The sequence below is a fragment of the Aedes albopictus genome, chromosome 1 (genome assembly GCF_035046485.1).
Source record: "Aedes albopictus strain Foshan chromosome 1, AalbF5, whole genome shotgun sequence".
Classification (NCBI taxonomy): Eukaryota; Metazoa; Arthropoda; class Insecta; order Diptera; family Culicidae; genus Aedes; species Aedes albopictus.
The window spans coordinates 96,640,874-96,656,268 of record NC_085136.1 but is presented as its reverse complement, the minus strand read 5'-3'; the positions used below and the strand labels follow the sequence as shown (position 1 = coordinate 96,656,268).

The following is a 15,395-nucleotide window of genomic DNA, read 5'->3' as shown; positions in this document are numbered from 1 at the left end:
ATTCCTGGAGGAATTTCTGGAGGAGTTCCTGGAGGAATTTCTGGAGGAATTCCTGGAGGAATTCCTGGAGGCATTCCTGGAAGAATTCCTGGAGGAATTCCTGGAAGAATTCCTGGAGGAATTCCCGGAAGAATTCCTTGAGAATTTCCTGGAAGAATTCCTGGAAGAATTCTTGGAGGAATTCCTAAAAGATTTCTTGGAGGAAGACCTGGAAAAATTCCTGAAGGAATTCCTGAAAGTACTCCTTGAGGAATTCTTGGAAGAGTTCCTGGAGGAATATCTGGAAGAATTCCTGGAGGAATTGCTGGAAGAGTTGCTGAAGGAATTCCTTAACGAATTACTGGAGGTATCCCTGGAGGAATTCTTGAAGAAATTCCTGGAAGAATTCGTGGAGCAATTCCCGAAGGAATTTCTACAGGAATTCCTGGAAGAATTACTGGTGGAATTTATGGAAGAATTCCTGGAGGAATTCCTAAAAGAATTCCTAAAGGAATCCCTGGAGGAATTTCTTGAGGAATTCCTGGACGAATTTCTGGAAGAATTCCTGGAGGAATTCCTGGAGGAATTCCTGGAGGATTTCCTGGAGGAATTCCTGGAGGAATTCCTGGAGGAATTCCTGGAAGAATTCCTGGAAGAATTCCTGGAGGAATTCCTGGAGGTATTCCTGGAAGAATTCCTGGAGGAGTTCCTGGAAGAATTTCTGGAGGAATTCGTGGAAGAATTCCTGGAGGAATTCCTGGAAGACATACTGGAGGATTTCTGGAAGAATTCCTGGAAGAATTTCCGGAAGAATTCCTGGAGTAATTCCTGGAAGAATTCCTGGAGGAATTCCTGGAAGACATCCTGGAGGATTTCTGGAAGAATTCCTGGAGGAATTCCCGGAAGAATTCCTGGAGGAATTCCTGGAAGAGTTCCTGGAGGAATTCCTGGAAGAATTCCTGGAGGAATTCCTGGAAGAATTCCTGGAGGAATTCCTGGAAGAATTCCTGGAAGAATTCCTGGAAGAATTCCTGGAGGAATTCCTGGAAGAATTCTTGGAGGAATTCCTGAAAGAATTCCTGGGAGAATTCTTGGAAGAGTTCCTGGAGGAATTCCTGGAAGAATTCGTGGAGGAATTTCTGGAAGAATTCCAGGAGGAATTTCTGGAAGAATTCCTGGAGGAATTTCTGGAAGAATCAGGTGTCTCTGAGGAAATTTCTGGAAGTATCCCCGAATAAATTTCTGGAGGAATTCCTGGAAAATCTCTGAAGGAATTCCTGGAGCAATCTGTGAAGGAATTCCTGGAGCAATCTCTGAAGGAATTTTTGTAGCAATCTGTGAAGGAATTCCTGGAGCAATCCCTGAATTCTTGGAACAATCCCTGAAGGAATTCCCGGATTAACCTCTGAAGGAATTCCTGGAGGATTCCTCGAATTCCTGGTGCAATCACTGATGAAAATCTCGAAGAAATCCCTGAAGGAATTCGTGGAGGAGTTCCTGGAGGAATCCCTGAATTCCTCGAGTAATCTCCGGAGGAATTCCTGGATTAATCCCCGGAGGAACTCCTGAAAGAATCCCCGGAGGAACTCCTTAAGGAATCCCCGGAAGAATTCCTGAAGGAATCCTCGCTGGAACTCCTGGAGGAATCCCCGAAACAACTCCTGGAGGAATCCCCGGAGCATTTCCTGGAGGAATCCCCAGAGAAATTCCTGGAGCAATCCCCGAAGGAATTTCTGGAGCAATTCCCGGAGAAATTTCTGGAGCAATCCACGAATGAATTGCTGGAGAAATTCCTGGAGGAATCTGCGATTGAATTTCTGGAGGAATCCCTGAAGGAATTCCTGGAACAATCACTGAAAGAAATCCCGGAGGAATCCCTGAAGGAATTTCTGGAGGAATCCCTGAATTCCTTGAGGAAACACTGAAGGAATTCTTGAAAGATTTACTGAAGGACCATAATGACGTATCCCTGAAGGAATTCCTCGAGAAATCATTGAAGGAATCCCTGACAAAAATCCTGTCCTTGAAGGCAATCCTGGAGGATTCCCTGAAAAAAAAAAATCCTTGAGGAATCCCTGAAGGAATTTCTGGAGGAATCGCTGTAGAAATTTCTGGAAGAATCTCTGAAAAGATATCCTGGAGGAATCCCTGGAGGAATTTCCGGAAGAATCTCCGAAGGAATTCTTGGAGGAATCCCTGAAGGAGCTCCTGGAGGAATCCCCGAAGGAATTCTTAGAGGAATCGAAGAAACTTCTAGAGGAATTCCCGAAGTAAATCCTGCTAAAAATCCCGGATAGAATTCCCCGAGAAATCTCCGAATAAATTCCTGGAGAGAAATCCATGAAGGAATTCCTGGAGGAATTCTCGGAGCAACTTCTGGAGGTTTACTCGGTGGAACTCCTGAAGGAATCCCCGGAGGAACTCCTGGAGAAACTTCTGGAAGATTTCCCGGAGCAACTCCTGCAGGAATCCTCGGTGGAACTCCTGAAGGAATCCCCGGAGGAATTCCTGGAGGAATCCCCTGAGGAACTCATGGTGGAATCCCCGGAGGAACTCCTAGAGGAATCCCCGGAGGAACTCTTGGAGGAACCCCTGGAGGAATCCCCGGAGCAACTCCCGGAGGAATCCCCGAAGGAATTTCTGGATGAATACCCAGAGGAATTTCTGGAGCAATTCCCTAAGGAATTTCTGGAACAATTCCCGAAGTACTCCCTGAAGGAATTCCTGAAGAAATCCCTGGATAAATCACCGGAGGAATTCCTGGAGGAATCCATGAAAAAAATCCTGGAAGTATTTCTGATGGAGTTTCTGGAGGAATCTCTGATTGAATCCCCGATTGAATCCCTGACGGAATTCCTGGAACAATCCCTGAAGGAATTCCTGGAACAATACTTGAAGGAGTTCCTGGAGGAATCACTGAAGGAATCCCTTGATTCCTGGTGGAATCACTGAAGGAATTCTCGGAGGAATCCTGAAGGAATTCTCGGAGGAATCCCTGAAGGAATTCCTGGAGGAATCCTTGAATTCCTCGAGGAATCACTGAAGGAAACGCTGAAAGAATCCCTGAAAAAAAATCTAGAGGTATCTCTGTAAGAAATCCTGGAGGAATTCCTGAAAAAAATCCTGGAGGAATCCCTGAAGGAATTTCTGGAGGAATCTCTGGAAAAATTCCTGGAGGAATCCCCGATTGAATTCCTGGAGGAATTCCCGGAAGAATTCCTGGATCTCCGAAGGAATTTCTGGAGGAATCCCCGAAGGAACTCCTGAAGGAATCTCCGAAGGAATTCCAAGAGGAATCGAAGAAATTTCTAGAGAAATTCCCGAAGGAAATCCTGAAAGAATCTCCGACGGAATACCTGGAGGAATCCCCGAATAAATTCCTGGAGAAATCCTTGAAATCCTGGATGAATCGAAGAAACTGCTTGAGGAATTCCCGAAAGAAATCTTGGAAGAATCCCCGATGGAATTCCAGGAGGAATCCTCGAATTCCTGGAGGATTCGTCGAAGGAATTCCTGCAGAAATCCCCGATGGAAATAATGGAGGAATCGAAAAATCTGTTAGACTAATTCCTTAAGAAAATACTGGAAGAATCCCGATGGAATTCCTGGAGAAATCACCGAATGAATTCCTGGAAGAATCCCCGAAAGATTTCCTGAAGGAATCCCCGAAGGAATCGCTGGAAAAATCACCGAAGGAATTCCTGGAGAATCCACGATTTTACTAATTCGGACATCTTTCTAAAACAATTTTTCTCCACACTTATTTTCCTTGGTTGTTACAAGTCCCGACATCCGATACAGCGGTAGATTCCGGCAACAGCTCACGGCAGAGTTCCTGTGATTGCTCCTTTGATCACCATCGGGAAGTTATGATTAGATTCCGGCAGAAATTCTAAGTAATAGAAATTTAACAGCAGCTGCGGCCGGCTTGTTGTTTACATCTCGTACACAACCCGCGAACAGTGCGAGCCTGTCAAGTCACTGAAATGTCACTTTTACTTGCGGAATAATTGGTCAGGCTATTATTCCCACAAGGAAAAAGTGACAACTGGTTTGATCGACACAATCATCACCATCATCATTGATCATCAAGTTCATCGATTTTTCCGTACCAGCTGAGTACCGCTCAAGAAATTTCGACAGAAAATCGTTTCTTGACCGTTTCTTGTCCTATCTTTTTACACAGTACTTACGAAGTGAGTATCGCCCCTTAACTGGTCATAACTTGAAAATGGTCAAACTTATCGCAGTTTTTTGACCCTTATCCGAAAGATTATTGAATTTCCTATTAAATGGCAACTTTGAATCCATTGGTTGAGTTAACTGACTAAGTTTTCTAGAACAAATAGCTCAAAAGTAGTGTGTTTTAATTTGTTTTTGTCAATTATCTTTGAAACATGCGTAATAAATTAAAATTCTTTCTTTGGTAAAGTTGTGGCCCCTGTTCCACTCTACAATTCGTTCTTTGACATCAAACTTCTATCTCTTATCGTTTTGTTTCAATTTCGACTTTAACATTGCATTTCAGATCATAAATTGGCAACTGTCATGGAAAGCACTTTTTAGCACATTGTGCCGCACATTTAAATCAAAATTGCAAGAAAACAATAAGAGCTAGAAGTTTGGTGTCAAAGAACGAATTGTAGAGTGTAACAGGAGCCACAACTTTGCCAAAGAAAGAATTTTAATTTATTATGCATGTTTCAAAGATAATTGACAAAAACCAATAAAAACACACTATTTTTAGCTATTTTGCTCTAGAAAACTTAGTTATTTTACCAAACCAATCGATTCAAAGATGCCATTTGATAGAAAATTCAATAATCTTTCGGATAAGGGTAAAAAAACTTCGATAAGTTTGACCATTTTCAAGTTATTCCCAGTTAAGGCAATAAGAGTCAAAAACATGGGAAGTTCAATAACTACGTAACGGTTGAGATTTGACCATATGCGTAGAACAACTTTTTTCTCCATTTATGGTCCTCTATCACCCTTTAAAAATTTTGCACTCAGGAACCTAACACCCTGTATTTTAGCGTCGTTTATTTGTTGACATTTATAGCTTAACTTGGTGCTTTTCTTCTGCAGCAAATTTCTGAATGTTTTATACATGCAATGAGTGAAACTGAGAACTTTGTATCCGAAGCTTATACTTACATATCAATCATCTTCGTTTTCAATATCGAGAATAAACGGCTGGATATTTCAAGCGCTGTATGCGTGCGAGAGGTGTCCATGGATGCACATGTTGGAACGGATTGACTTTCTGGGGAATTTTGGGCGCTCAGCGTAAACTCGGTTCCATCGATTAATTCAACTATAAAAATGTATTCCTTGACAAATCCATTTCAAAATCAGAATCAAAAGCAACTAACTTGGCACAATTCCTTCCGACATCGCGACATTGATTCGATAGAACTTGTAAATGAATGGAAATTTTGCTCCGCGATGCTACGGCGTAACAACACACGATGTAAATAAACAGTAATAATTGCACGGCGAAATTCCAGTTTTGACACTTAAGCGGGCGAAAACAATCGGCGAAATGGCAACCATTTATTTGAAAAGGGCGTTTTTTTTCTAATTTTTGTATTCACTGTACGCGTGTGTTTTATCGAAAATGAAACTAATAAAATAGTCGAAAATGAAAAAAAAACTTTTGAAAATATTTGCAAGCTTCTTTACTCTGTATTTTCATCAAAATTACATGAATTCAAAGGATGGTAAATCTGAAGGGCATAACAACAAAATAATTGGTGCTTTTACAGATCTGGAAATACGTCATTATTTTAAATTCGTTTTTGAGTAATATCAAATCGTTTTTGGTGTGATTTTGAAAGTAATTAGAAGGATTTAGATAGATTCATTTCAAATATGAAATAATCTGATTTGTTGACATTTTGGCTCTTCCACCCTTTTCACATGTTTGTCTAGAAATGCTGCGAACTAAAAGGCATACTGCCAACTAAAATACAATTCCAGGATGACTGATGGACCCAAGCCAATAAATGAAACCTCGTCATCCTGTGATCGGAAGTAGTTATCCATCTGGATAACAGGGTACATTGTTGTCCTGTCTCTAATTGTTATTGACTCTTGTTTGTGCAATTGTAAGGTTCTATGTGTATCGTGAAGTGTTAATACTTTTTAATAATTAATTTCTTTTATTTTTGTAACAAACGGTCATTGGCAGAGGAAGCTTTCAGTTAATAGCAATGGAAGTACTCTTAAAACACTAAGCTGAGAATGGATGTACCCTAGTGACTTCTCAAGAAATTCTTTTAATTTATTTTGTACAAGGTATTTTGTACAAAAATACCTTTTGAAACTTTTCCTAGAATTCCTTTGAGAGTTCTTGACATCCAGGCAATTTTGAATGAGTTTGCTTCCTTGATTTTCTTTTGCTATAATTTCTTCAAGATTTTTTCTAAGGGCTTCTCCAGGAAATTGTGCAAAGTCTCGCACGGGAATTGTTCGAAATGTTCCCCTACAAGGAATCTCTCAGAACTTTTTCCAACATTTCCACCAAGATTTCTTCAGAAGTCTTTAAGGAAAATCCTCAAAGATTTGTCGGGTTATTCTTTCAAGAATTCCTGCAAAACTAATAGGAAGAATCCTCAACAAATGTCTCCGTTATTTCTCAAGGAATTCTCCAATGATGTCTACAGGAATTATTTTATGGATTACTCCAGAAAATCCTACAAGTAATCTTTCAATGTCTATTCCAAAAGCTCTTACAAAGTTATTTATCGATACCTCTAGGAAATATCATGCTTCGTTCAATGGTTTATTTTTTCAGAACTTTTCCAATGATTCCTCCACAATAATTCTGAAAAGAATTTATCAATTTTTCAGGGCCTCATGCTGAAATTCTTCTTCTTCAAATCAGTTTGCTGGAATTCATTCGGGAATGACTCTCGCGAGTAACTCTTGCAAGAGCTTTTCCAATTTATTCATAATATTCCTCCAGATAATCTAGGGTGACGATGGATATTCTCGGCAGGTTTGTTCTCTTCGTCAAGGGGGTTTTCTGTCGGCCAAATTTCCTGAAACATGGGCACATAATTCAGCTTGATTGGGAAGGATTTGAGGCCAACTCTGAGTTCAACAGCTTTCAAAAAACCCCTCATGAAAAAGAGAACAAAACTGCCGAAAATACACAACTTCCCCTACATAAATAAAAATGGAATGGTGTTTGTATGTCAAGAATAGGCTCGAGAAAGGGTAAACGTATCAACATAATTCTTTCACTGTTACATTCGGGTAGGGATCCGACGTGTTCGTACGAAAAAATAATTGTGGAAATCGACCGGGAAAGCAAGTTAAACGAAAATTTTGCTTATTCCATTTTGCATTCTCTACAGAACTGTAGATTAATGAACAAAGTAGGCAGTCCTCGAAGCTGGCAGTACGACGTTTGCCAGGACCGCTAGTATTCCAATAAAATTTAATAAAATCCAACAAGTTCAAAGATCTCTTCATGAAGGTTATTTCCAGAAATTTTTATATAGGTTTCTACAGGAGTTTTTTTTCCCAGGTTTTTTAAAGGAATTCTTTGAAGTATTTCTCCAAGATATCTTTTGTAGATTTATCCAGCCATTCTATCACAAAATTCTCTTTAAATACTTTCAAAATGAAACTTACCATAATACTTGCAATTCCTTCTTCGGAAATCCTTTCAATAATTTCCCCAGGAAGTCTTTCGGAGGTTTTTGTAAAAGTTCTTACGTGAATATCTCAGGGAAGATTCTGTTTTGATGGTTTTTCCAAGAATGCTTCCAAGGAGTACTTGGAAGCTTTTCTGGTAAAATACTGGAAGTATGCTCTTCCAAAAAAATCTAGAATGTATTATTGAAAGAGTTCATGGAGCAGTTCTTGCAAAGAATTCTGAAAAATTAGGTAGGCATTTGGGAAATTTTAGAAAAAAAATCCTTGGAGGCACTCTTGAATTTTTTAACGAATATTCAGAAAAAATCTTGAAAAAAAAAATCCTTGTTCTTGATTAAATTTCTGAAGGAATTCTTGTAAGTGATATGAAACTAAAAAAAATATCATGTGAACATTTCTGTAAAACTCTTAGGATGACATTCTGGAAGAACATTCGAAGAATGCCCGTATATTCCAAGAAATTCCTGAAAAATTCTGAAAAAAAAATCGGAAGAGTACCTGGAGACAAAGCTGGAAGCATTGAGAAACCATGATCAATTTTTAAGGATTTTGCCGAGAAGTCTATGCGATAACACTTGAAAAAAAAATCTGAGAAGAAACTGATTGAGACTTTCTGAAGGATTCTTGGAAGATTTTCTTATATAAGAAAATTTTCCAAGAATCCTTCAGAAAGTCTTTATCAATTTCTTCTCAGATTTTTTTCAAGGGTTATCGCAAAGACTTCCCGAAAAAAAATCCTTAAAAACTTATCCGTGTTTTTTAATGCTTCCAGCTATGCCTCCAAGTACTCTTCCGATTTTTTTTTTTTTTTTGAATATGGAGGTAATATGGAATTCTTCAAAATACCTGGATTTACCCTTTGAATAATTAGCGAAGAAATCCTATGAGTACTTTTTGCAGGAGTTCTTCGAAGATATTTCTGGAGGAGTCTCTGGGAAATTTTTTTGAGGACTCATGGAAGATTTCCTGGAAAGGTTGTTAAAAGCATTCTAAGAGGAAAATTTCTGGAAAAATCTGCAGAAGCTCAGGGATAAATTGTGGAAGAAGTCAATAACACTAGTTTACAGCATTTTTGAACTCGGTAAGCTGATGATCAATTTTGGTGTAGAATCATGCCCTGAGTTCGAAATCGCGAAGGAAAAAAATTACAGTAGAGCGGAAATTTTTTCGACTTTCCATACAAGGTTGATGATTTGAAATCGATTTTTGTTCTATTTTTAAGAAAAGTCGCTCACTTCACACATCTCATTCTCCGTAATCAATGCTCCGATTGAGCTGATTTTTTTACTGTAACTCGTCTACATATGATATGTCAAATAAACGTTGAGAAAGAATTTTTAGATAGTTTTTTTCTTATTGAAAAAAATACATTTCTTCATATATTTTTGGAAATTTTGCTAAAATTTAAAGAGATCGTCCCAAAAACTCACCAATATCTTGAATTTCATCAATCTGACGCAAAACCTGCATTCAGATGATCGAAAGGTATTGTATTCAGCTTTTAATTTATGGAAAAAGATTTGAAATCGGTTGAACAAAACGTAAGATAATTGAATTTCAGTAAATTCCATATTTTAAAAAATTTTAAAACTCAATATTGAGCTAAAACTCAAAAACTGCTCTACTTAAAAATTTTTGAAGCGTGGTTTCGAAATCAGCACTAAATTGTGCTTCAAAAATTTTGGTCGTTGACAGAAGTTCACGACTTTCGTTTTATTTTGTAAACTAGTGTAATCAATAATGTCTGGGAATATCCATGGAGATATTCTTAGAGGCATCCTTGGAGAGGAATACATGAAGCTATTTAAGAGGAATCTCTGGATAAAAAAAAATCTGAAAAAAATCATTTAAAAATCTTTAGAGAAATCCTAGAAGAAAACTGTAAGCTTAATCTTTGAAGAATTTCTGTGGTAATCCGAAAACAAATGTTTACATGTGTTCCCGGCAAAATAATGGAATAATTCCTGGACAAGTAGTGCAAAATTTTAACAGAAATCATTGAGAGAATTCCTGGATAACTCATTGGACGAATCAATAGAAGAATCCTTGGAGGAATTCCTGTAGTATTTTTTAGATGATAATTAAAAGATGCAAAGAATAATATTCTAATTTTTCTGACAGAATCTTTGGCAAAAATTGTGGCGGAAATTGTCCAGGAGTTTGCGGAAGAGTGCTTGCAAAATTATTAAAGAAATACTTTGAGAAAATTTTGAAAGAATCCTTGGAAAATGTAGAGCATTTTTTACAATGTTCAGTTGGGATTGTAAAAAAAACATGGAGCAGCACTTGGAGAGATCACTGGAATAATTGTTCCTGGAATTCTTGAAGTATTTGCTGGGGAATATCTTCGAGGAATACTTGGTGAAACTTTTTGAAAAGTCCCCGAAAGAACTCCTAAAGAACTTTTTAAAGAACTTTCAAAAAATTCTCAAGGAATAGCTCCAATAAGTCCTGCGAATATTCCTGAAGGAACTCCAGGAAGGCAAGAACTCCAGAAAGAGCTTCTGAAAATCAAAAAGATTGTTCTGGAAGAACTCTCGAGGGAGCTTTCGGGAGAATCCCCAAAGGAACTCCAGGTATAATTTCCGGGGGTAACGTGAAGATTTTTTTGGGAAATTTTCAGAATAACTTCTGGAAGAGATCTTGCAGAATTTTTTGAAGTATTTCTGAAGGGAATTGGTTTTACAGAAAAAAAATCATCCCAGTTCGGAGAGAATTCGAATTAGAGGATTTTTCGAAAGGGCTAATTTTTGGAAGCATTCTTGAAGAAAAACTTCGGGACAATATCGAAGAGCAGCTCCTGAAAGTGTTTCCAGTGGAACTCCTGGAAGGATTCCCAAAACTCCTTCTTGCAGAATTTTTCGGGAAACTTCTAGAAGCAGCCTGGAAGATACTGTTGAAAGAATTTCCGCTGGAAGTTTTAGAGTTTCCGGAGGATCTTCTTAAAGAGTCATCGAACAATTTGTTGATACTTCGACAAAATATCTAGTTGTTCTTAAAAAAAAACTTTTGGAAATATATCCGAAAGAACATCAGGTTGGATGCACGAAGGAACATCTGAAAAAATAAGAAGCTTTTGAAAGAATTCTTCGAAGAAAACTTTTGCTCGAAAACCTAAAAGTATCCCCGGGAATATTCTGAAACAATTATCGAAGGAAATTCAAGAAGAATTTCCGAAAAAGTTTGTTGAAAAGTTCATATGGGAAAGAATTTTTGTTGTAGTACAAAAAATCTCTGACAAAATTTCGTAAAACAATCTCAACGGAAATCCTGGAGAAACTTCCAGATGGAATTCGTGGGAAGCTTTTGAAAAAATGTCTGAAAGATTTCTCTTTGAATCTCATTTTGAATTTTTGTGTTTTTTCTAGAAGCATTCTCAATTAAACTTCAGGAAGTGTTTTTAGTGGAATTTCTAAAAAAAAAAACAAATTAACTTGTGAAAGCATTTCCAAAACAACTTTTAAATTTCTGGAAAAGCCACTGGATAAATTCCAGAAGGAACTTTAATATTATCAAATTAGCATCCAAAATTTGCAACGCCTATCAAGGATTCCGTTCGTATATTTTTTTAACGAAATATATATAGATTAATTATGTTTTACGGGATTTTTTTATAAGTCCAGCATAAAATGTTATGTAGTGGGTTTATCACACAGTGGAAAATTACAGCACCGCACCCAAAAGAATGAAGTGTTTGAAGTGGGTTCATCACGTGACCTCATATTCCACAGACATAGAGCGCAGGAAAAAATATGGAATCGTCCAAATCAGCACAATCACCAGTTCCCGCCCGCTCAACAACTTAAAATGCCCGCTGCAAGCACTGCACTGGATGCTGGCTGCTACTACTGCTGCCGCGTGGTTGCCCTGATGGATATTTAATTAAATTAATTTAATCGGTTGTGTAATGTGCCGTGTTCTGCTCTGACGAGTGAAATTCTGTGACCATCGGCTTTGCCAGCGGTCTATGCGTGCGGTCACATCATCGATTCTGGCTGGGCTGTTTGCACTGCTGCACTGGCTCTCCGCTACAGCTGACGGCGTGGTGGGTGGCACAGTCTGTGTGACTGGACTCTCTCTGGTAGTAACAGTTGCCACTTTCCCGACAACTGTCGGTCGATCCAGTAACAGCATTCAGCAATTGTTTTATGAGGTGGAAATTTTTCGGTTTGAGACCCCTCCAAGCGCTGCGCTGGCACTGGCTGCAATGAGAGCAACGCCGCGACACCCACTGACCACCCACCGAACGGAAAATTTATTTCCACGCGGCCATAAACAACCCGCTTGCATGGAGCTGGAGGCTGACGATGACGGCTGATGGGTGGCAAGTGGGTGTCGCCCTCAGTTTGCCCGAACCCCGAACAAATTACCAATGTGGACAATAATTTAATTTAATTTTGGGTCCAACGCGTTGCAACTCTTCCGCCCATTTCTGGTGGCAGTCAATTTCTCTTTCGGGCAGGTTTGTCGGGTAGACTCATCGATGTGGAACCATTTTTGGTCATTTGGAGAGTGGGTCCCCAGGATGGTGGTGAACTGGTGCGAGGCGAGGTGGCTATAAATTAGGACCTACTTTGCGCGAATGCTCTAGCACAGCACTGATAACGGACGACGGTGCGGTGGTGTGCTGGCTGCGTTATTGCTTATGCGCTTATGGTTCCTTACAGTCAGCGATATTGGATTTTTATTGACTGGTCGTTGGAGCTGGTGAACCGAATTTTAATGTATTATGGAGATGTGATTTAAAATCCCATTACCGGTGATTTATTTACCGCAGTTTAAATGATGAATCACTGATAATATAACTGTATATTTACGTAGGAAAACATACACCGAATCCTAAGTTTTTACGTTGTCGCTGTTTTCTCGTCAAAAAATTAACACTTTCGTTTTGTTATGGTGATTTTGGCCACTTCCGGCACTACCGGGATTCCCTGGCGGACCCTGTAGTAGAGGACATTTGCATTTTTACTCCAATCCATACCATGCGACTACTCATTCTTCATGATTTTTCGTCAATATGACTCTGATAGCTATAAAAATGGTCACTGACCATTTTGGCCACTATCGGCGTATATTCATAAAACCCATTTATTTTTCTCTTCTAGTTCTTTTATTTTTCAGATGCTTTACATAAAATTGTATTCATTTTTATTTTTTCAATTTGATATTTGTTCTTTTTTTTTGTTGATATTCACACCTTCAAGCAATTGAACAAAATTTTAGCAATTGTTCCTCGCGATCATGCAAAATACAAATATGTTTCGTACATACATAGCAGTACACACTGGTTTTACGGTCTTTTGACCGGTTGCAAAATTGACATCGTTTCTTGCCTGAGGTGTTCGAAATCTTTGTAGGAGTTCCAGCTTTACAATCTGTGCATTTGTAAACCTGCCTTTGTTTGATGTGGGCGTTGCATGCAGGAACTTTACATTTTGAACTAATCTCAAGATTTCCGGATTGTTCACACACCCCACATTTTGCTGTTGGCTTCGATGCTTCGCCATATAACGATTCATAGTTTGCTATGAATTATAATTATTATTATTTTTTCTTTATTATCGAGATTTTCAGCCCTCGGCTGGTTCATCTCGTTTTGCTATGAAAATTTTCAAGTTTAGTCGTAGCTCCTTGTCATGGCCGAGGGTATCAATTCGCTTCCTTACATGCTCGATGGCTAAATCTTTAGCCAACCACTCCAGATATTTGCGTTTCCTGGAAGGACATCCCTTTAGCCAGTCTGGGTTTGCTGACGTGAACAATATGTATGAATTGTGAACACACAAATCCACACAATTCTCCATCAGCGCGAGTGTCCACCTTCTAGTTTTCCTCTGGCAGGTGTATTCTCCTGTGTGTCGATCAGTCAAGTCAACTCCAGCTTTGAATTGGTTGTAGAGTAACACCACACGAGGTTTCTTCATCTCTTTCAGAATTTTATCCTAAAAGTAACAAAATATGGAAATTGTGTATAAGTAAGTCAACCTACAAGAAATTGCCCAACAACCTTCGCTTTCATCGATGTTCTTTTTACAGACGGTTTCAAAGTCTGCCTTGTATTCCTTTTGGATTGCGATGTGCTGGCTTCAGATGAACTGTGCTCATGCTTGTCATGTTTCTCAATATTGTCAGTCTCCTTCTCCATTGCATCAGGATCTGATGATAACAGTAGGATGTTTTTCCCTACTTTTGGAATCCATGATGTTAGCATGATGTTTTCGTGATACGCCTGGAGGCATGATCCTACTTCACGTTGTACATCCATTTTTTTCTTTTTGTAAACGAGAAATTCGTCCGGTATTTCTCGCTTGTTGGCCCGTAATGTGCCGACGCTGGTGAAACCAATACTCAAAAGATCTTCACAAAGCGGAACGCTGGTAAAAAAATTATCGAAGAACACGCGTCTCCCAGTCTCCTTGAACTTATCAACCATGTCCAGTACAACACGCCGACCTTGATTTTTTTCGCTTTTGCCTCCAACTTTTCCTAAGGGAGAACATTATATTCAATAGTACATTTTTTTAAGTACAACCATTACACAACAAAAAAAAGTGTGACCAAGTGACCCGTAATATTTGATATACGAAAAGTAGCATGAAATTTCGATTAAATTTTAACTTTTATGTCCAAGTATATTGGATAAGTGGCAAAAGATGACTAAAATATTTGATAGTAAATAAGGTTTACAACCGTTCTAAGATAAAAATTGTGAAATTTTTGCTATTTCAGACGACATAGCCGGTCAAAATGTTTTCTTCAGATATATCTACTGACAAAAAGTAACTGAATATTTTACACCAATTTAGAATAAAATATGTTGATTTCATTCATATAACATTGTAGTCACTTTTTCGCAAGACAAAATATTTCTTCAACTTACCAGCGTATACCTCGAAGAATATGAAATATGAGTTCTCCGCGTCAGAAATGCCCCAAACTTTTATTCCATACGGATGAGGTTTTGCTTTGATATAGACGATAAAGAAACATCTCCCACGGTATGAAACAATTCTCTCGTCAACAGTCAAATTTTTGCTGTGATTGTACTTTGAAGAAAAATTCTCACGAAATTTATCGAGGAACCAACGAACTTTCAGTAGACGATCAGATGAAGCAGATGGACCATTCAACTCTCGGTGCAACGCGCGTCGGTTAACAGTGTCATCAAATCGAATGTGCCGTGTGATCTCTTTGTACCGATGTTTCGACATGACTGCCTTGTAGAACACGATTCCGTTAACTGAATCCGTCGACCATAATTCTTCAATATTCACCTTATTTGCGTGCATTTATAATAATTGCCAGCCACGCCTTTATCGTGCAGCGGGAAACTGGACGAAAGCTTGTGTCTCCTCGTGCTGCAGCTTCTCCATTAGTGAATATCACAATCTTGTCCATCATTTCCTCGTCAAGAAACTGCATAAACGCATTTATAGGTGACGTAATACGTTCCAAACTAATGTTGAAACTTTTGTCACACTTAGAATCCACTACATTTTCTGCAAAGCTTGGAGGCTGCTTTGTCGACCACTTAAAATCCCCTGCTCTGTTTTCAAACAGGATTTCATCATGATCATCATCATCATAACCAAACGGATGTTCTTCGACATATTCTTCTTCACTGTCTAAGTCACATTGGTACAAATCTTCATCTGAATCAATATTCAAACCATCGTGTTCAGATTCCGACGACATTTTTCACAACACAGTTTTTGAAGCTTTGACAACTACTTTCACGAGTTACA

The 15,395-nt window shown here is 38.7% G+C and overlaps 1 protein-coding gene across 1 annotated transcript; it reads right to left on the bottom strand.

Annotated features, from left to right (window-relative positions):
- Positions 1-13,335: 13,335 nt before the first annotated feature.
- On the bottom strand, positions 13,336-14,933 carry LOC115256899 (uncharacterized). The gene is made up of 3 exons (XM_029856081.2): positions 13,658-14,933; positions 13,498-13,592; positions 13,336-13,399 (listed from the first exon to the last, which is right to left on the bottom strand). The coding sequence occupies exons 1-3, from the start codon at positions 14,081-14,083 to the stop codon at positions 13,336-13,338; spliced, it is 585 nt and encodes a 194-aa protein (XP_029711941.2). The 5' UTR covers positions 14,084-14,933.
- Between the last annotated feature and the right edge of the window lie 462 nt (positions 14,934-15,395).

Excerpts from the sequence above, each read along its gene's own strand:
- LOC115256899 (XM_029856081.2), bottom strand. The coding sequence starts at position 14,083 with ATGGTTGATAAGTTCAAGGAGACTGGGAGACGCGTGTTCTTCGATAAT. Across the intron at positions 13,593-13,657 it reads GAACATCGATGAAAGCGAAG|GATAAAATTCTGAAAGAGAT; the intron begins GTTGTTGGGCAA and ends TGTTACTTTTAG. Across the intron at positions 13,400-13,497 it reads ACTGATCGACACACAGGAGA|CAAACCCAGACTGGCTAAAG; the intron begins ATACACCTGCCA and ends TGTTCACGTCAG.